The sequence below is a fragment of the Stegodyphus dumicola genome, chromosome 1, assembly GCF_044657685.1.
Source record: "Stegodyphus dumicola isolate Sdum_Otavi_A_Nest chromosome 1, ASM4465768v1".
NCBI lineage: Eukaryota > Metazoa > Arthropoda > Arachnida > Araneae > Eresidae > Stegodyphus > Stegodyphus dumicola.
In genome coordinates this window covers 205,987,401-206,010,821 of record NC_140768.1, presented here as the reverse complement: position 1 = coordinate 206,010,821, position 23,421 = coordinate 205,987,401, and the positions used below count along the sequence as shown (strand labels likewise).

At 33.0% G+C, this 23,421-nt stretch overlaps 1 protein-coding gene across 4 annotated transcripts in view; it reads right to left on the bottom strand.

The window, feature by feature from the left end:
* Window positions 1-20,228, bottom strand: part of LOC118205978 (ATP-binding cassette sub-family B member 10, mitochondrial) — an 80,809-nt gene extending 60,581 nt beyond the window's left edge. The window contains exons 1-5 of one of the 4 annotated variants that reach the window (XM_085824905.1): window positions 19,722-20,228; window positions 16,726-16,923; window positions 14,269-14,471; window positions 12,230-12,364; window positions 1,513-1,659 (exon numbers count right to left, since the gene is read on the bottom strand). In XM_085824905.1, the coding sequence (XP_085681031.1) occupies window positions 1,513-1,659; window positions 12,230-12,364; window positions 14,269-14,471; window positions 16,726-16,923; window positions 19,722-19,989 (951 nt within the window). In that variant the 5' untranslated portion in view covers window positions 19,990-20,228. The remainder of the gene's footprint in view (window positions 1-1,512; window positions 1,660-12,229; window positions 12,365-14,268; window positions 14,472-16,725; window positions 16,924-19,721) is intronic. The other 3 variants (XM_085824900.1, XM_085824910.1, XM_085824913.1) reach the window with 3 other exon arrangements.
* Window positions 20,229-23,421: the final 3,193 nt, after the last annotated feature.

Below are 23,421 nucleotides of genomic sequence, written 5' to 3'. Positions count from 1 at the left end.
AGTAAACTGCACTCAATTTCTGAAGACTCTGGATTAAAAAAAGAAACAACAATTGGATACAGTTTTGAATCGGTATTATTGCTTCCATCCACAGAGAGGCAGAACGGAGCTGTTTTAGTGCAATCAATAACTGAAGATTTAGTTTTCAAACCCATTTCTTTAACAAGTGCACCTGTTTAGGTTCTTGCACTTGAGTATTTCTTAACAATTTCACTATCGGGAAACATTTTTCTAAACAAAGCTGCGGCGTGATCCGATACATTCAGTGGCAGGTTGTGCTGCAGTAAAAATGCAGAGAACAGACATTCTGCATTAATAACTTTTTGGTCCTTTGTTTCCGAAGAAAAATTTAATATTTCGTTTTTTTAAAAAACAACTCATGTTATCCTTGTGTTAGCACATGTTTTAGAACATCCGGCTTTCCACATTGCGAAATCGAAATGACAGGCGGTACACATCACAAATTTATTACATTTCCTTGAGGAAATAATGGAAGAAAAGTCAACTGTGTAAGATTTTTGAAACGTACACGAGTACTTCACCTTTCTCGCAGACATAACAAAAGATGATAATTTCTAAAACTATTTCCCGAAGGCACGTGCACTCGCACAACTCAGGACAAATTGAACGAAATAATTAAAGAACATCCAAATAACAGCTTGCCTTGTCCTCATTGGCTAACATATGCCAGCTGACACGCAGCGGAGTTCGATGCCCATTGGAGAACAACGTTTCTGGGATACGTATAATGCTCTCAGTCACAAAGCAGAAGTTATCTGATTTGCAAGGTTTTGTTTTAGATATAATGTAGAGAAAATTCAATTGCTTTCAGACGTCCAAAATCACTTTTTTTGTTCATATAACAAAGTATTAAGCCAAGTTCCATAAAAATCATGAGAAATTTTAAGATTTAAAAAAAGTCTGAAGAAATTTATTGTAAATCAGGTTGGCGGAACATCGGTTGAAAATCTGGAGTCTCCCGCCTAAATCGGAAGAGTTGGCAACTCTGCATTTGGTATGCGATTGGACCCTATTAGCAGACTCTGCCATTGCTGCATTTAGAAGATGACTGTGACAAATGGTTGACAGGAAATAGAGAACCATTCCTCAGGACACTATCTGTAGTCTCATTGACTCTGTTCTGAGCCATGTTGCTTCATGTATCACCATCCAAGATGGTTCTACAACCTACTGAACAGATGCTGTTCTCTCTCTGTATTATGCATATCATTTTGAAATAAAGATCACTTATTGTTCATTGATGTCTCTCCAGTTTGCCAAGTTTCATCACTTTCTGGCCACTCCTTCTTGCTGTTACATTTTCAATGGCAGGTAGTGTACAAGAAAAACTGGTACATAGTTAATTAATGTTTCTGCCTGTAATAATATTTTGTTGATTTTCACATACATGATTACAGTTTTTCAGATATATAAAACATTTTCTACAGAAAATTTCACAAAACAACACTTTTAGTAAAATAAACATTAACTTTGATTAAATAAATTTCTTACCATGCCAAAAAATACTGCTCTGCCAAGAGCTTCCTTGGTTGCAAATTGCATAATAGAATTTACCTTTGATTGAAACAGATCGTACTCTTCATTCAGTCTAGCAAATGCATGAACAGTACGAATATTTGACAGCCTCTCTTCGGCAACCTGCAACAATTTTAGAAATCACACTACATGATATTTACAGTTAAACTAAATATTATATATTAAGTACTTAATGATCTGATTTCATAGCTAAGTATTGGCAATATCAATAGAAACTTAAAATCACACAGAAGGGTCCATGTTTTACTTCATAATAGTAAGGCTATTTCTATTCTCATCACTACAAAAATTATTTGCGTCTGAAGGAGAGAGAACTATGTCTCAACTGTCCTCAGAACATACAAGTGTTAACTCTACATAAATTTAAATTTACTGTTTTTCTTAGTTTCACATTGTCAAGTTTCTCTCCCAATTAAATATAAATTTGTTTCTTAGATATGGCAAAGCACAATAAAGCTACTTGCATGTTGAACAATTGTATCAAAACTGAATAGTAATTAAAAAATTTTAATCACAAATTTATCAGGCTTTTAAAAATGAAAACCATTTTTAAAAAGCTTCATTTTGGATTTTAAGTTAAAATAGCCTTTCTATCTTGAGATTTCAAATTTTGTATATTAAACAAGGAACTGAAATGCATGTTTTCAAACAAATACAAAGAGACGTTATAGACTTAACACATGGCATTCATTTACATTAATACCCATTTCTTTAAGTATCTTTCCAACAAGTAAGGAAATTTTCCCACTTTATACATAATTTTCAGAAGACATTTAAAGAAAGACCGTCATCTCCATAATTTATAATGTATTTTCCTAATCAAAGAAAAAGTTTTAAAAATGGCGATTGATTAAAAATGAAATCTTCAGTTTAAAAGGGACTTTAACAACAGTTGTCTCACATGAAACAAAAAATTAATAGCTGCGATATGAAAATAAACAGTTTTAATTGCCAAATAAAAAAATTTGATATGAACACCATGAGACATCCTAGTATAGCCTATTAAATTATGCATATTTTCTACTGCATTTGATTTAAACTTATTTCCTTGAATTTCATTACAGGCATATTTCTCATTCAATCAATTTTGTTCTCACTCCATGGCAAGGGAAAAATACATAAAAGCTCAAAACTTCTGCATTAAAAATTGTAAAGCACAAAAAACCCTAAAATACCAAATGCAGCTAAATTAAAACTGGTTTTAATGCACACACACAAAAAAAAGCAATTCGGTCAACAGGCAGGTACACAAGATTCTTTGGTGCACAAAAAACTAAGCTAATTTTTTATCCTACTGGGTAAAAAGACACTGAAGTTGATACATCAACCGATTGGATTGGATTATTGTAATTTGGCACAAAACCTGTCAAGGTTATCTGCGCCAGACAAATGGTAACAATGCAATTAGTCATTTGTAAAAACTTCCAGCTTAGGTAAAAAGAGACAGATTACAAGCTATGATAAAAGCTGATATCTTTTAAAAAACAGGTTAAAGTCTATTATAAAAGCCGATTTCTTTTAAAAAAACAGGTTAAAGTCTATTATAAAAGCCGATATCTTTTAAAAACAGAAACAAATTACGATGATGTGTTTTTCCAATTAAATTTCCCAAGTCCAGTTTTGAACAATTAAAATGTTTTTGGCGAAAATAATTAAAACTCTGGCATTCCACCAAGATGTGATGGACTGTCAGACCTGCATTGCAGTTTGGGCAGCTGGGATTCTCTTCTCCCTTCTGAAGATACTCATGGGTCAGGCAACAATGGCCAATTCTCATTCGAGTCAAGAGGACATCCTCCCTTCTATTAGCCATACATGGCCAGTATCTAATGGTGGGTTTTACATTTCTCAGCTTATTATATACTTTGTCATCCCATTGCTTCTGCCATTTGCTGAGAATTTTGCTTTTGACAAACCCTTTGATGTCTGCTAGTAGAATCTGAAGATTGTACATTGTGGTTGCAGTTTTAGCTGCAGTATCCGCCAATTCATTCCCCTTAATGGCAACGTGTCCAGCGTTAAATAAAGAATCTGGAACCCCCGAATTTTTAAAGAATGATTCAATTTCAGGATTCTGGTTGCAACTGGGTGAGTACATTGAGCGTGATTTTCCAATGACATTAAGGCACTCATGGAATATGTGTAGATAATAAACTTTATGTTCTTTTGTTTTGAAAGGTAAGTCAAAGCCAGATGGATTGCAGTACGCTCAGAAGTAAGCACAGAGCAAACTGTATGTAATCGAACCCCTACTATTGTTTTCTCTGTGACGAAAGCAGCACCAACATGATCCTGGGATTTTGATCCATCTGTATATAGAGGGATACATTTCCTATATTTGTTTCTATGTTCAAAAAAATCTGCTTGTAAATGATTTCGTTAGTTTGCGATTTACTCCAGTGTCGAAAAGTATCCAGAGAATGGATTCTCTAATCCTCCCAGGGAGGAATTCCAAAAAAAAAAAAAAAATCCTCCACCTGTATATCTATATTAGACAAATTATACTCCTCCATCAAATCACTCATCCGCAAGCCGAAAGATGGGACACATTATGGTCGTGCCCGATATAAATGGGAATATTGGTCATTAAGCAATTTTGACTGCGTAGAATTTTCGGTTTGTGATAAGACTTTGAAATAATGCTTAGAACAAAGATTTTCACGTCTTAACCGCAGGGAGGTCTCGTTACTTTCCACATATAAGCTTTCCACTGGAGAAGTTCTAAAGGCACCAGTGCATATCCAAAGTGCTTGGTGATGTATCGGATCAAGTTTGACTAATACTGAAGGTCTTGCCGACCCATAAATGATTGATCCATAATCTAGTTTCGAACGAATGAGAGCTCTATATATAAGAAGCATTGAGCCCCAAGAAATATTTGACAGTACTTTCAGAATATTCATAGTGTTTAAACATTTCTTTTTTAGATAGGCAATATGAGGAAGGAACATAAGCTTATGGTCAAATATCATTCCTAGGAATTTTATTTCCTTTTCTACAAGAATCAGCACATCTTGCAGATGAAGTTCGGGGTCAGGGTGAGGAATTTTCTTTCGACAGAAATGTACACACACAGTCTTTTGAGTAGAGAATCTAAAACCATTTTCCTGCCACCATTTAACAATTCTATTGAGAGATGTCTGCAGTTTACACTCGATATCTTTCAGGTCTTCTCCCTGGCAACCGACTTGCAGGTCATCGACGTAGAGCATACCCTGGACTGCTGGAGGCAGTTGTTTTAAAATAGAGTTAATTTTTATACTAAATAATGTAACACTTAATACACTTCCTTGCGGAACACCCTCTTCTTGATGGAACATGTCAGAGAGTATCGCCCATCTTCACATGAAACTTCCGATCCTGTAGGAAATGTTTGATGAATATCAGCATGTTTCCTCGTAAACCATTGCTATATAGGTCACGAAGGATACCGTATCTCCAGGTGGTATCATAGGCTTTCTCTATATCAAAGAAAATGGAAACAATGATTTCTTCTAACAAACGCTCTACGGATACCTGTTTCTAAAAGTAGGATATTATCGACAGTTGCTCTTCCTTTTCTAAAACCGTTTTGATAAGGGGAGATACATACATCAACTGATTTAATTCACTATCTTACTAAGAGTTTCAGTAAACAAATAGCAGCCAGGTTAGGCCTAGAGCCACTTGCACTTTTAAACTGTTGATAATTTTACTACAGATTAACTATAGGCATAAAAACTAACTGGAACATACGAACAACATAAATTATTCACTTTTAAAACAAAAAATGAACATCATATCAATATATAAGAATAAAAACTCAGCTCACCAAGATGGGTAAGAAGGTGGATGCATGTGTATGTATATAAAATATATACACATGCATCCACCTTCTTACCCATCTTGGTGTGTGTATGTATGTATATAAAATATATACATACACACACTATATATTTCAGCATATACAGCACACCAGTGTTTAACATGTATCTATAATTTCAAACCCCATTTTAAAATTTTTAGGTACATTCGCTTTATAATGCATACCTTTTCCTTTATCAAGAAAGCTCAAAGATACAAATCTCTTACCTTTTCAAGTAACTCATTTGAAAAATCTTTCCTAGCCTTTTGAAGAAGAGTATACTGAAAAGTGATAATGGGAACAATATACGTGTCAGTAAAATGCTTAAGAGAGTGGGTAGTGTTCAGTGGAAATGTGTATGAGAATATTATTCTAAACTCTAGAGTTTTGAGAAAAGGGAACACAATTTGGGATAAGAATGCATTTCTGACCGACTGATTTGCAGAATTAGGAGTCTTATGCTTTCTCTTTCTTTAGTCATTTGAAGATACAATTTTGAAGTGAACATCAAAGGCTTTAGTAAATCCCATTTGCTTTAGTTGAAACATAGTCGATTTAGTGTTTCTTTTAGTAGTAAATATGGCTCCCACCAAACAACACAAACACAGTATTAGTTTCAAATATGAAGTCATAATCGTATTACAGCAAAGATGTCTGATGTTGATGAAAGCTATATTTGCATGAAAAAAATGAAATCATAGTAACTAATGTGTTAAAGAATAAATGTGCTTTGCTAAAGAAATAACAAAATGGCACATCCTAGAAAGTGTTACAAAGTGGTTAACCCAATATTTCATCAGAATGGATTAATTGTGGGCAAAGAATGTGAAAACCTTAAAGCAACTTTGAGTTGATGTAGCCAATTTATGGCAAGGAATAATTTAATTCTACAAGAAAACCAAAAGTTTAGCAAAGGCTTCAGAAAGACTGACAAAAAAAAAAGGACGTTTTCAGAAATATGTTATTGACTTACGGCAAAAAATTATTATATATTGGAAATATGGATGGAGATGGAATAATGTTTGATATGACGGAAAAGAAAACAGCCAATGAGAACGGAACAAAAATGGTTTGAAAAAAAGAACAGGTCAAGAAAAATCTCGCTCACCATAGTGCTTTCCTGCTTAGCTGACAGCACAAAATTTAAACTCGTAGTTATTTTTAAAAGAAGCTATGCTGAAATATAATTTCCCAAAATTTGTTTCCATTCACACTGACGAGAAAGGATGGATGGACCAAAATGGCGTGAAATTATGGATAAGAAATGGTTGACGAAAGAGTCCTGTTGCCTTTAATCCTTTCATGTCTAATGATATGTGCCCCATAGCAAAATCAAAAAATTCGAGAGGGGAAGGTCATCTATCATAAACATGAGAGTCTGTCACACTCGAGTACTGGACTTAGACTAAAAGGTTTCCCGCCAATTTTGCCATACTCTCAGAGTCTGTCTACATTCAGTGACAGAGAGAACATGTCCTAACCTATAGCTGCGAGTCTGGTTATAGGTTCGATGTTTTTTTTTTTTTTTTTTTACTCTAAATGAGTGGCTAAAAGTGTGAATTACTTTTAAGGTGTTATTTATTTTGGTGGTTATTTACCTTGCTAATATATTTTTATTCCCTTTTTTCTGAACATTTCAACATGGGATATATATGTCCCTCTCCTAATACTCATTGGGAATTAAAGCATCCCAGTTAGCTTTCATTGCTTGTACATTAAAAACATATATACGCATATATTTTTTCAGAAAGAGAAAATAAAAAACAATATTTAATAAAGAGCTGATTTGCTTGTTGATTGTTTTGGGGATGATTCTGAAGACAATACAAGTCCAACTCAAGATAGCTGATCCGAATATGTTTCTTTCACCACAGAGATGACTTCAAAATTAAATGTGGATGAAATTAACTTTCTTCAAGCTCAAATAGTGATCAAAAACATATCAAACCAGGGCTCTACTCTTATATGTGCCCTAAAATCACCAAATGTGACTATATGTGTTCTGCGCTGGTTTTTGGCATGATTGCATGTTATATGGCAACCCTTTTGATGTTGAAAACTCTTCTGCTGGAGCGGTTTAATTGCTCGATGGTTCGTGTCATGAGCGTTTCGAAATGGCCTATGTTGCAATGAGAGACGTGGTTGCAAGTTGGTCTGGGAGATTATTTTTAGTGGCATGCATGATAGAAGTAAGGAAACGCTGAAGCAGTGTATTAAAGAGTGGATTGAGCCTTGTACAACTATTTTTTTTGGGGGGATGGCTGGAAATCTTATAAGGATTTAGGAAAAGAAGGTTTTGAACATTTATTTGTGAACTATAGTACGAATTTTGTGGATAGCAAATCTGGCTGTCATATAAACACCATAGAGAGTACGTGGTGGCATATTAAAGCTACGTTCTGCTGTCTGAAGAAACATCTATTATGGCAAGAACATTTTATTTTATTGTTTTTATTTTGTAGAACGTTCTGTTCATTGTTTTATACTATGAATTTCTGTTGGTATGGTTTTTTGAATTATTTGCAATTTATTTTAGTTAGCTTATTTTGTTGATTTGTGTGCAATGTCTAGATTGTGCAATTCATAGATTTTTTTTAAAGTTTAAACAGAATGCTGTGTACATGATATTCGTTTAAATTTGTTATGTTAATTTATTAAAGCGAGGTGTGCGTAGGTCATAGATTCCTTCACTGCCTATATTGTGCAATTCATAGTTTTTTAAGTTAAAACATATCACTGTGTACATGGATTCTTGTCAAATATTTTTGGTTAGAAACTGTTTTTGCCCCCCCCCTTTTTTTTTTTTTTTTTTTGGATTTTTAACTTAAATTGTGTGTACAAAACGTGGTTTTTGCATGTGCGAAAAACGCGTTTTCGGAGACCTTTTAGTTTTAAAACTTAAAATTTGAAATGTAGACAAAAAATTTAGATGGTAGTATGGCACCATGGAGTTTCTCGCCAAAAATGTTTGGCAAGAAATTTGGCGACCTGAGAGTGCATATAAAAGTAGTTCCCAAACCAGAAGTTGATGGCGAGACCGAAGGAAACCTAAACACACATTCATGTCCCATACAAATTTTTAAAAAATAAATTCCAATTTTTTAAATTGGGCTTGCATATTTGTATTGTCGTTTTATTATTTAATTCAAAAAACAAAGATTTTTATAAATCAAAGAGGGTGAACGTGAAAGAGTTAAAAAAGGTCCAGAAAATCTGGGTCTGGAATAAAATGAAAAAATAGTTGAAAGAGTATAGTACAGGCATGGCGGTTATTCTAGGCGGATGACGCCATTTAAATGCATGTATGAATAAATTGCTCAAAGAAAATTAAAAATGACAGTGGGATACATGAATGTTAGTAAATGAAAAGCATTTATAAAAGGAGGCCGAATATGTCATGCCAGTCTAGAAATAATGTACAAATGAATAATAAAAGGATGGAATGAAATTAAACAACATAATTCAAAAGTCATTTAAAAAATGTAATATAGCCAACAATCAAGATGGATCAGAAGATGATTTATTTATTGATGAGAATAACAATGATGGTGAAGATTAAACAGAATTCGATAATGTGCCTGAAGATATAACAGAAGATAAATATGATGAACTTTTTAAGTTTTCCGATAATGACAATTTTTAAGTTCATAAGGTATGTCATTTCGTTTAAATGAACCACATTTAGGTACATACAGAGATTTTTTCCTTATTTTCAAGTCTATCAGTTTTATATGCGGCATATAATGTGCACCCATAAAATTACACCGTACTTTTTTTTTGTATTAAAAATGCATGTTTATATGATAGAATATACTATATATACACACACACATTTGGTTCGCCCAACTGTAACCAAAAAAAAAAAAAGGGAGGTGCACAACTAGATGTTATAGTAGTCCCATATACAAACTTTCAACATTTAGTGGATAATGATTTTCAAGTTATGGGAGATGCATATATTAGTACATACATACAAATGTAATGAAAACAATTCCCTCAGAGTTTATTTTAAATACTTTTTTTAATTTATTTTGGAAAAAAAAAAAAAAGAGTAATTTATTTTGTCCATACCCAGAGACGTCACATACAAAAAAAAGTCATTCAAATAGTCAAAACGGATCAATATGATAATGATCAAAATGGATATTTTCATTGAAATACAACACCTAAAAATTTTTCACACTAACAATACTTTCTTCAAGGAATTAAAAAGACTAGCATCATGATGAGTAAATTCATTTTAATGGCAAAAAAGGACTTCTAGGTAAACAAAACAAAAATATATACAAGATGACTATTAAAAAATTTAGTTGCATTAAGATAATAGAATATCCTTAAGGAATAAACTACTTATAACCTTTTCAAGGGAAATGCATGCAAAATTACATGCAAAGAAACAAAGATCAATTAGTTTATTTCACCAAACAAAAAGGCTAAAATAGCATTATCAATACTCAAGTACTATTTTTTCAGTAAAAAAAGCATAGAGAAAAAGCCAACCTTGGTTTGGCAATTTATTTTCAACATCTTTTCACAATAAGTAGAGGCCCACCAGCGGCCGAGCGGTAAAGTCACTCAACACTGGTAGTTCAGTCCGAGGTTTGAATCCTGCAAACGGGCTGGCTGCATGGGTGTTTTTGTGGTTTTCCCCATGTGTAACATGTATACGAGCCAGTTTCCCTTAGAAAATCCTCCCCGAAGGCATCCCTTCCCTAAGGCAGATAGCCCTAGTGTGCTTTGCCATAATTAAATACACTAACACAATAAGTAGAATACTATTGTTCATTCTACTAATAGTGGCAAAGTAGACAAGATCACTGAACATCGATAATTCAACTCTGGTTTCTGTAAACCGAGTGGCTGCATGGGATTTTCTCATACATAAAAGTAGTATGAAACTTTCCTTTGGTACTTATTATAGCATGAACTCTGACCAAGCAGTACAATTTAGTACCAGTTATGAATAAGCATGATGTCACAGCACGCTAATCTGCACCTTTTTTTTTTTATGTAACCCTAGTTAATTTTGGATAAGCCACCTTTTTGTTTTTACAAATAAGGATATAAATTAATTCTTGTTACTGTTTTTTTCCTCACATTTTTTAAATGACGAGATCAAGGGCTGCAGCATAACATTTGTAACTGCACCCCAGTTCATTTACAGCTAGTCTAAAAAATTAACATTTGCTGAATGGAGAAAAGAACAGCTGGATATGGCTGACAAAAAAATAATAAATAGGAACAATCACCTGTGGGAAGTTTACTCATAGCATTCTAAACAGGTAAAATCAGAAAGTCTAAAAAATTAGATAAAATTGACAAAAACCTTTGGTTAGAGTAAACTTTAAGGTACCCCTTGTATTATGGCGAAGTTATTGTTTCATTTATAACCAAGCTGTTTCATTTATAGTAACCTGAGTAGTTGAATGTTATGGAAAACGTATTGCGACATAATTAATTACATGATTCTGGAAAATTCTGAATCGTGGGACATTTTGTAAGCGCTTTTGTAATGTGTGTTGGTTTTATTGCTTAGACAGTAGAATGGCTGAATGTAGCAAGATTAATTTGAAGTTTCTGTACGATTTGGAATGAAAGGGGAAAAGAGCATTAATTGACTACTGGTGTGTAAATGAAGGTTTACTTAGTAGCCATTTAAGTGTCCTGTATGTAGGAAAGAAGGATATACGTCTAGTCAAATGTAAAAACCGTAGATGGATTTGAATGTGTTTGTAGGAAGAAAGGTTCAGATGTGGCGACGTCGATATACGCATTCGAATTCAGATAATTTTAGGAAGTTTTTGGATGCTGTTAAAGAATTTTGTGTGCTACAGACTAAAGACGAAGGAACTTCTAAATAGGGTATGTGGATATTTGCTTTTTGTGGTGCTTAAATGCATAACATGATTCCTTTTTTATGTTATTTTATTGCTCGGTTTAAAATGTAGTTTATTGAGATTATGCATTTTTTGTTTTGCCTGTATTACAGAATTGGATGTTCCTTTAACTTTTTAAGTGAAAATATATTGACGTATACATGGACAAAGTGAAGGAAATGTGCAATGCAAGTTTGTGCAATTCTTGGATTTTTTTTTAAAGTGAAAATAGGTCGATGTGTACATGGATAAAGTCAAGGGAGTGCGCAATGCCATTTTTGTGTGCAATTCAGGGATTTTTTTTAAAGTGAAAATAGGTCGAAGTATACATGGATACAGAGTTTGTGCAATTCTTCGTCTTGTTATTTTGGCTTTGTGTAGCGGCGATTTTTGCCTCAAAACTCACCATTATGCAAGCCAAAATAATAAGTCAAAGAATTGCACAAACTCTGTATCCATGTACCGCCAAAAATCGCCAAGGGGTACCCTAAAATATACTTTTACCAAACCTTTTAATGAAGATAAAACTAAGAAGGTCAAATACTTCTGCAGCAGTGGCTATTTGGTAGATCATGCAGAGAGAATGATGAATGCTTTATTATAAGAGTTTCAGACAGAAACGAGACTGGCACAATTTTGGCAGGATCTTCCAAATTTTATGCTTGATCGGATAACATGAAAAATACCGAAATTTCTTCATGCAAACATGTCTTCCCTACAGCAAATAGCCCTTTAAACCTTCTATTTCGTCAATTAGCCAATCAACTAATCTTGGTTTTATTTCAATTAATTTTTTTCTAACTCAGAAACTGGAAGTAACTAGAAAATCTGAATTATTAGAAGAAACTAAAGAAATAATTAAAATTTTCAACTTATCCGTCTTTATTTATACATCTTTAAAAAAATAAAAAAACTGAAAATGTGCGGCAAATAAGCTATTAAATGCATTTACCTGAGTAGCACTAGCAAGAGCACTTTGCACTTGTTGAGAGTTCCTTTTCAAAGATTTCCCTGAAACAACTGCTATTACGGCGACTGGAGTCACTGTCATTAATCCAAGCATAGCAAGAGAAGGAGATGTAAAAACCTATATTTAAAATATTTATAATAGTCACTACAACCAAAATTCAAACAGACATCAAAATTCTGTGTTCTATTTTTTAAATATGTTTATTACCAAAATTCTGTTCATATTATTTTAAAACTTATCAACTATGTTTTCTGAAAATACAGTACAAAGTCTGAAACCCGGACGTCCATTATCCAGAATAATCTAAAATCCAGACTCCAAAACAGTTTTTCTTGTAGGCTTACGCATGCACGTTTAATTCCCACCCCCTTTGTGAATAAAACATCTGAAGAGCCCCAATTCTTAATTTCACTTAGACACTAACTAAAATACCTTGTTATTAAATAAACAATCATTTGAGCATAAATTTGTACGATCAGTAATTTAGCTCCGTTGCTAAATATCTTCTTTGGCACATATCTCAAACACATTTCACATAGATACATCGTTGATCTGATGCCAACCTGGCAACTCATTATTATACTTTCCTTTCAACACTGCATGTTTATCAAAACATGACTACTTGAGTAATGGCTCATGAAGTGATGCCTAAACATTTTTTTTATATTAATAATAAAGGAATATAGTAACCTTTTATGTTGACATTAAGCTTGGCAATAATTATGGATTTAAGTTCAATGTGCTAAAAAATGTTGATAAGGAAACCTTTAACATTTTTTTTTTCATATGCTAAAAAAAGATTTTTTTAAAGATAATTATAGGCCAACAGCGCCAGAGCTTCTATGGCCGCAATGCGTTGCAGAATTTAGGACCAACAGTCTGCATCAGTCTGTCAGATATCTAGCACTGGCCCTCAATAAGGCTAAAGTATATGTGGGAATTTATTTATTCAGAACTCTGATAAGCCTTAAGTATGTGCAAGAAATAGACATAAAAATAATAAATAACTAATACAATTCAGGCTTAATTGTCTCAATGCGCGATAGAAACAAGATAAAATTTAACGGAACAACTTGTCGTTATTCGCCAAGCTCATGATACATAGCCAAATATGTATAGTGAAGGATAATTAAAAATTTGATGAAGAAAGCTGCAAATTTTAAAGGTTTTCAGGATATTGTAAAACAAAGATGAAGTTTTCCAATTAACGGATTTTGTAAAGAAATGTGGAGAAGCGGTAATAAATGAAGATGATATAAAGGAAGTTTTTCATTGTGATGACAATGCTTTTCAATTATCAATAAATTAATAAATAGAGAAATCTGTAGTATGGTTTTAGATCCAGATAATACAGCTACTGTTAGTGAAGAAAGTAACAAAGTTACTGAAAGTGAGAAAATTTCGATTGAAAAGTTAGTCGGAATTCTCGATATAGCAGTTACAGGACTTCAACAATATAACTAAACAAGAGATTATGTTTGTATACAAAATTAAAGAGAAAGTATTAGCACAAAAAACGAAACAACTTGCATTGAAAGAAATGTTCAATATGGTAAACAAATAAATATTAAGCTTTTTTTTGTAAATTTTGTTACCCTTTACATCATAAATACTTCATTATTTCATAAATCACGATTTCATATTTTTAATTTTATAATTTCTACATGTCATCTTACTAAAGTACTTAAACTGATGATCTAATATCCGGAAAAATCCCAAATACGGGATCGCTGAAGTCCCGAAGAGTCCGGATTTCGGACTTTGTACTGTACTATGAAAATTTTAATCTGTTGAACATCATATTTGCTCTTCCCTTTCTGCTCCTCGTACACTCTCCACTTAAAACAGAGGAGAAAGTAACAACTCACTTCAATGCATTTACAGTATATAAGTAATGTCATACGTTATCAAATAAATTTTACAGCGTATTGAAAAGTATATTTGCACGAGGCAGAGAAACACATAAATTTTATGGTGAGAATACTCATTCATGGCAGTCAACAGGTCAAAAGTATGATTACCATTAGTGATGAACTAGCTATGAATGAAAATGCAGAACGCATTCCATCAGAGACATTATTCGTTATTGATGTTCCCACAGCAGCAGTATCAGATGAAAGCCTGTTAATAAGCTCACCAGTACTTGTACAATCAAAGAAACCAACTTCTTGGCTAAGTATCGACCGATATGCTCTTTTGCGTAATGAATTTACAATTCTATAAGCTGAAAATAAAAACAATATATTCAGTCATGTTAAAAGCATTTGATTTCTTAAAAATTTGATTTTTATTAAATTAAATTACAAAATAATTTTTATTGCGTTAGTTTAAAATTCATGGATTAAAAAAAATTTGAATGGCTCAATATTTTTACGTTAAAATAAACTTTTTAAATATCATCTGAAAGATATTTCAACTTGATAGTTAATTTTATTATGAAGTAATTTTTTATATATTAAAGATCTATCATAGGTAAAAGAAACTGTATTAACTCTTTCAAGATGAGTGTCCCCATATAGGCATTCTTTATGAAAGTCTCCAACAGTCAGGCATCCCACCCACACATCACTGGAGAACTAATGCAAGGGACCAATGATGCATACATGAATTTTAAGCTTAAACAAGTTTTAAAGACCACTAGATGATGTCCTGTGTATTACTCTTAAAGTGAACACAGTTTTAGGATCTCAACCTTAAATTTGATCACCTTCTACATAACGTCGATGTCAGCTGTCCTGGGGATGGATGCAAAAGTGTAATGTAAACAAACTAACTCTCACACTACTTATCAGAGGAATGATACACTTGCATGATAAATGAGCCAATTAATAACATGGATGGGAGTGATGATTCCCTTTTCTAAAGAGTTAGAGAACAATGTTTCTAGCGATTCTCGTACAGACAATTTATCAGAGCTCACCAAGTGTCAGTCTTCTACTTCCTGTGAAAGATTTTGTTACTTCTTGTTAATTTAAAAGTTTATTAATTTATATTGTCAGTTAAAACATTGGAATAATTTGACTAGCGCTTTGAAAATTATTTCTCAAAGTAAGAAATTTATTTCACATAATTTCATTCATAAATCGAGTAAAGTAAATGAAAAAAGATTATTTTAACATATATGATAGCTTAAGTAATAATCTAAAATAATACCAAAAGTTATGACTTCTCCCCCCCCCCTAAAACTAGGCTTGGCAACATAAAACCCCTATCCCGTGGAATGATTCCTTTCAACTCCCATCCATTCTCATGGAACATCTTAAACAAAGGCATGCTGTCTCAAAAGGGTTGAAAACTTCAGATAAAAATACTTTTGAAAAATTAATGATTTTATTTATTTATTACTCTTTGTTAAAAACAAATTAATTTTTTATATCATATTAAGTTTTTATGATAGAAATGATAGAACAGTAAATAAGTTTACAACACTATAAAATAAATTTACATTGAAACCTCACACAAAAATTATTTTTAAAAGAAATAACTTTAAATAGTAGAAGTTATTTAAATTATCCATAATAAAATATAATGACTGTCATATATTACAATGCCTGCTTAATTTTTACTCACATAAACAGCAAAAAAAATTGCAATACAATGTTTATGAATGAGAATGACAAAAATCAAGAATGATTTAATAGTTAGTGAAAGTATATAGTTTTATAAACTGTTTAAAAACTATGTATGAAATATTGATTTCAACAGACATTTCGTGCATAAAATTCTAATAAACTGCTTTTATTTTTTCCCAGATTTTAAAATATACTAAAAAATCTTTGTTTATCATGTAAATCATCTTTAGAGTTATTACTGCATGTATTTAAATATTCATTAATCCATCTAAGCTACCAATACTAATGATCAAAGATCAAAACTCTCATACAAATTAAAAAATTAATACATTCCAATTACCCAGATCCTTGGGTTCAATGTTAGATACTGAACTGTGTTTCCAAGGTTCTTTCCAAATATACACACAATAGCCGATCCACATATACATACATACTTGAATACACACGGATTTAAAAATTTTGCATCGAGTTTATTAAACTGTGTGGTATCCATTGACTAAAAAAAAAAAAGGTCAGCCATATAGATTTTTTCCATAAATTTGTTTTCTTACAAAATATTCAAAATGTTTTATGCATTATTTGAACAGTCTATATCAACCATGAAAGTACTTAAACTTGAAAAAACTGGCAACATTTTAAAAATGTGGATAATAAGAAGTACCTAAATAGCTTCAGAATGCTTTTAAGAATATTTTTTAATGGCAACAAAACTTAGCTAAAATTCAAAGCCTTGATGAATGTGTTACTAATGGAGAAGTTTTCATTAAAAAATATAATGATTTAAGAGGAAAAAATCAGAATTTAATTTCCAATATAAAATATACAGGCATGAATTTCTAGTTTAACATTCTAAGCATCATTTACATGTATAAAATATATTTATCAATTATAAAAGAGAAGACTTACAGGATGTATTCATCAAATAAACCCGACCAAGATTTGCAAGAGCTCCTACAGCAAATATTAAAACTAGAACTTGACAATAACCAATCAAACTGTTTTTCATATCTTCTTTGGAAGAGGATAAAATATCAATCAGTTTTCCCACACAAAATGGTACTGCCATGGTGACACTGCTTGAAACAAGCAATAAAAGAATTGCACCTGTTTAAAAAATATTTACATACATTTAAATAAATTCAGCATTATTCATAATAAAATTTATTATATTTCAGACTTTAAAGAATTCAGATCAAGTATATAGTTTATAATTTAAAGTAAAACTTTAAAATAATTTTTAATTTATTATTTGCAGTGAAACTTAATTTCCCCCCCCCCTGTGTTTTCATAGATATTTTTTCATCAAACAAGATTAATTAGATCAAGATCTGTTCAAAATGCATCCTGTACCTTTATATATTTATGGTTTTAACTAAAATTTAAAATGACGTGCCAAAAAAGTGGGTGATTCTGCACTTCACCCAAATTAAATTACATATGCTTTATACATTAAATGCAATAAATATATTCAAAATGCTAAATTTGACTTGTATATGATTTATATCATGTTTCATTTCAAAATTTAACTGTACATCACTAAAACCATTACCAGTGGCAAGCTTAATGATTAAAAAGGCACTGTCGCCAATAGATTCAACAACAGACCAAAACAGTAGTAGATAATTCTAACCAGGCACATAAAAATTAGATTTAGCAATATGAAACCTCCTTTTCAAGAAATATTTTTGAAGAACTTTATGTCACATAAATGAAGGTTAATAGCTTATATTTTAGCAAGAGAATATCAAGATAATGATACAAGTAGCTTACATCTAAAATATTTGATTACACTATTTAAATTTTATGCTTGTAAATAACATAGTTCTTTGTCTAAAATTAATAAAAACCTCTCTAAATTCATGAACATGAATGATTTTAAAAGAAATTTTTACTTTCAATAAAAAACCGAAATGATAATTAAAGGAACATTTTTACGTGTGTACATGCCACTTTACATGCAACGTAAAAGCAATGTTCATCCGCAGAGAACCCGCTGGCGCTTCGGGAAAGAACCCGTTGGCGCTGTTGCATTTTTACTCGCCAAGCTCGCGGGTGCATCGACGATGAGCCAATGCCGTAAATGTGATTTTTAGTGCATGTAAATTCAAGTTAAAAGACAAAACAATATATTAAGCATATGGTAATAAAAATTCACAGATAATAAGCATGTACATGTAAAACTAACCGGTTAAACGTGATATACGAAAATAAATTTGTATTAAAGTTAGCACAGAAAAGAATATATTAAGCATAAGACAATCTATTAGCATTTATAACGGAAATAAAAATTCATTTAAAAAATATAAATTAGTTTTAATATACTGAAATTAACCAGTTAAACGTGATATAGGAAAAAAAATTGTCTTAAATTCCAGTTAACACAGAAAGCAATATATTCCTTAAACCAGCAGTGGTTTGCTAATTTTGATGACCATGGTGATGCATCAAACTATTCTGTCATCTTAGATAATCAATATTTTTTATTTCAATTTAATCATCTATTTATGACATCTGCCATCCTCTGAAAGGTTATTGTTAGAAAAGCATTAACAATATATTATCTTGTTAAAATTTTACGCCATAAAAATTGATTTATTCTCATAATTTTAGATGACAATAACCAATAATAAAAATAAAAGCATTACTTATTTAAAATGCACATGCACATTTTTGCGGCCTACGGAAACTAATTATTTTAGAGGTTAAAAACCTCATGGTTCTTAGAGCTGTTAATAATTAGGAAACAACATGAACAGCCGTGCTACAAATTAGCATTCATCCCTTTCGCCGTATTTGCGGCTAATCTTTAGAATATGGTAACAGGTAGTTTGGTGACATTTTGGTAAGGCGATAAAGTTTACTAGCTAGGACTTCAGCAATAATCTGAGAAGTACACAGTTCAAATCACAGATTATTTTGTCTCAGAGAAATGAGAGATCACGAGACATGTAATGTGACATTTTCCGGAAAATTCCAATGGGGATTTTAGCTAATAAGCACTTAGAAACAATTTCGCTGCTAAAATGCAGAATCGCCCACTTATTTGTTTGGCGCTTTTTACAAGAGTAAGAATTGGATTTTTGTCAATTTTCTTTGATTTTTTAAGTCAAAATAGGTCGATGTGTACATGGATAAAGTCAAGAGTGTGCGCAATGCCATTTTTGTGCAATTCTGAGATTTTTTTTTTAAGGGAAAATAGGTCGACGTGTACATGGATACCGTGTATGTGCAATTCTTAAAAATGCGGCAAGCAGTGGGTGATTCAACACTTTCTCCCAATTTCGCACCTAATCTTCGTCATGTTTAAGCACTTTTGTTCCATAAAAGTTATAGCATAAGCGTAATTTGGCTAGCAGATTGTTGAAAAAAATGTTGAGTAAAAAAAAAAAAAAAGCGTTTACTTCGTGTAAACAAAATGTCGTCCAAAAAAAAAGTAGCAGGTTGCTGTAGTAGGGTTGGTCGCCAAAAAATTCCCAAGTTACCATAATGTAAAGATTCACCGTATTTGCATCCTTTCATCCCGAACCAAGAACCGGGAACTATCTACAAAAATATTTCTATCTGTTCGCTGTTAAAAAATAATAATAAATAAGAATAATATAAATCTGCAAATGCGAACAATGACAGTGATAATTCAACAAAATAAAAGCAAGAGGAATGTATGCAAACTTCGAACAAGCAAATAGGATAAATCCGCTGGGTTACCAGGTTTGAACTATTATCGCAAAAGTTGGCATTTTGAACTGGATTATGAAAACCTTGGGGAAACGTTAAACAAATGCAACAAAGGAATTACGTCTCTAAGTGTTAAATGGAGTTCTGCGATTCTCATTTTATAATAACGAATTAAATATGCAACCAAAAAACCGCGCCCTAAACAGTACCATATTATCAAAATTTACCTGACAACCTCCATTTTTCCGGCTTTGCAAGTAATAACAGTCTTTTTAATTCCCCACGGATATTTTTTGGAATTGCACTTGAAGCATGTCTGAGGACAGTGTTTCTGTTTACAAATACATCTTTCAATGCAGAACTTCGAGTTACGCGACTGTTCTGCCATACAGGTGCCTGACAGCATAGTATAGTATATTTTGCGGAAAGCTGTTTATTCCATACAGTAAGAAAACAGTTTTTGACATGACAGGATTGACGTAAACAGTACCACATCTTTACAACAAAAAGTCACTTACGAACAGAAATAAACTGAACCACAAGCCGCTATAAATAGCATAATATTACCAACATCATACAACTTTCCAAGTGTGCCACCGTGAAAGGCATGATGAAATGCAAATTACTTAAAACTGATGCAGATAATCTAACCAATACAGAACTCTACTCGTATGAAAAAATCACAAACTCTAGTTACTCTAGTTCCTATTCGTCATTAAACTATGCACAGATTTGTTTTGCTTCCGCCAAGTCTTTCTTCTCCCAAGCAGAAAAAAAAAAAAAAAAGCAGATTTAAAAAAAAATAAATAAAGCCCAAGAACTATATTAAAAAATTAAAATACTTCTGTAATATTTCTATTTTTAATTTCCTAAGCAACGGCTTCTAAATCAGTATGAGATTTGATCAGTCTTTATATACCAGTGGCTAAGAATGAAAGAACTGCTGGAAATTAAATTCTCGATTCGGCTACGTATGTATAGTTACGGTGTAAGGATCTTAAGTTTTTCTAACGTTTATTTTATTTTAAATCTTTACTATCACTTCTTACTTTCTACTTCAGGCCATAATTAAAAGCTTTAACTTATTTATGCAAATTTGTCTTGCGAACGCCAAATGCATTTTAAATATAGAACAGGGCAGAGTTCTGTATTTGCGATGCACTGCTTTATAAATTCAATAACTGTCTATGTTACTATCTTTCTAAAGACATGTGTTTGCTTTAAGTGTAATGATATATTGGTGACAGCTTTATAAATTTAGTTTTCTTAAATTTAAAAAGTGGTATTCCAGGTATCCGATATTTAGATGTATCAAGAACTTCTATTACCCGAATTTATTGATCTTCTCACTAAACTGATTCAAATTAAACTTTCTTTTAACTTATTTACATGTTTTAACTTTCCTCTAAGGCCACAGCAGTTGAGCGAATAAGGCCGCTGAATACCGCTAGCAGTTCAGTTCACGTTGGATTTTCGGTAAACAGGCTGTCTGCAAGAGCGTTTTTGTTGATTTGTTTGCTTATTTTATAGAATACCTAATGTCTTTTACCTAATGTAAATTTGAATGTAAATTTTGCTATTTTAATACCTAATGTAATTTTGCCGTGATTGAAAGCAGGAGAGATTAAAAATGAGCAATGCCCTCGCCGTACTCGAACCACGGAACTCTCGGGTACACGTCGAGCGAACACCACGAAGGCATACTAAGAAGGAGGGAAAAATACCTTATATACCCCTTTTTAAAAGGGCGTCTGGGGATTAGGGGTGTAAGGATCCTAAGTTTTACTAACGTTTATTTTATTTTAAATCTTTACTATCACTTCTTATTTTCTACTTCCGGCCAGAATTAAAAGCTTTAATTTATTTATGCAAATTTGTCTTGCGAACGCCAAGTACTTAAGTTGTGGCTTTTTCCAAGCAAGAGAGAGGAAGGAGTGATTAGGAGCAGGCCGCTGGCCATTGCAGTTTTACTAGGTTGCTGGTTGCCTCCAAGGCCAGAGGTTTAATCCTCTTGATAATTTTAAACGTATCGTAGTGTTAACAGTTCTCTGTACTACATACGGCCTTTCTGTTAATATACGGCCATTCTTCAAGTAGACACTTGTTTATTAATCCAAAGTTAGTTTAGTTAGAGTTTAGTTAATATTTTTATATTCTTACGTTCAGACCACAAGTGGTTGGTCTCTGTATTCCGAAGTCCGAAAATCATTGTAAAGAGAGAAAAATAAAGGGTTTCGTATACCCTTCCCGTGTATCTTGTCTACTTCCCACATTTATTGAACATAGCTTTAGTAAGCTCCCTGTTCCGAGTCAAGTCATTTAATGTTCCTAAAGCAAGTAAGGAGGAACATAGAGCCTGATAGTGGCGCCCGACGAAGAAGAATAACCATGGCCGAGTTTCAAGAAGAACCTGTGCTGCCTGCAGAAGCGGCTCAGAATCCAGAAATGCCAGCTGCCGCCCTGAAAGGATTTGGTTACATCGTCCAGACCATGCGCGCATCGATGAAACCAGAAGCAACATTTAATGGAAACTTACCGGTAACCAGTTTTTTGGAAAAATTGGAGGACCACTTCATGCTGTATCCCGTGCATGAGTTCCAGAAAGTCACTTTAGCTACCAGCGCTTTGAGGGGACAAGCGCTTAATTGGTTCAAATGTATCGGCAGAAGCCTCTTGGGTCAAGCGGGAAGTCCCACCTATACTTACGAAAATTTCAAGACTGCCTTAGTAAAAGCCTTCCCTGTCGTAAGAGATCGTGCAATATTAGAAGCGGAACTTTTCAGCATATACCAGAAACGAATTGAAAATCTCTCAAGCTTTATTTTAAGAAAAATTCAAGTCTTCAATCTCTTGTATGGAAACCGTCCGGATCCTGAGATAATTCAAGTGATTTTGCCGAGGTTACTTCCCCAAGTACAAGACTTTATTGAATTAAGGAATCCGACTACACTGGAAATGTTATTTGAGCTAGCAATCCAGTTTGAAAGTAGAAGAACGGCGGACATTGAAAGAAGACGCCAGTATGAACAACGAAACCAATTTGGTGCGCCAAGACCACAGCAAAGTCAAGAACACGGCTACGGAAGCAAAGCGAATCAGTGGGCAAGGAAACCCGAGTATCCAAAAACAACCGGCGAACGTCGACAGTTCAATAGTAATACAGGAAGAAAGTCTGAAGGCCAGTGGAAAAAGAAGAAAAGCATGGAAAGGAAAAAACAAGATTTAAACTAAAACGGATTTCTGCTGACGGGAGAGTGCGGAAATCCGAAAGCCAAGAAAACACCTCTTCCTTCAAGTTAAATACAGTCATGGTGAAATATTTGACTCTTCCAAAGATTGAAGTGTTGGTGAATAACATCCCAGCCACCGCACTCCTGGATACAGGCGCGCAGTGTTCCTGTGTGGCAGAAGATTTTTTAGGAAGTATTTTCGTAAATACCACATATATAATTCGGATAATACGACAGTGTTAGCTGCGCAGGGAGAAAGATGCAAGTGCATAGGTAAATTACCGCTATACGTTCGTATCAAGGACGAACAAGTAAAGATTATGTTTTTTATAGTAAAGAATTTGCAAGCACATATCATCTTAGGGATAGATTTTCTTTCAGAGGCAGAAGCAACGCTAGATTTTAACGAAGCGTCCCTTAAGCTGACGATGAAACCAGTTCGAGAAGAAAAAACAGAACCACCAATGTTAAACCTTGACCACCTGCCTAAGGAAGCGCAACAAAAAATTCGACAAGTGGTAAGTGAATTTGCTTCGTTATTTAGTGATATTCCAGGATTTACTCAAGTTACTAACCATAGCATAGACACCGGAGATTCACTGCCAGTTCGCCACAAACCATACCGATATGATAAGAATAAAGAAAAAATTATAGAGTGGCACATTAGAGATATGTTACGTAAAAATATCATAACGCC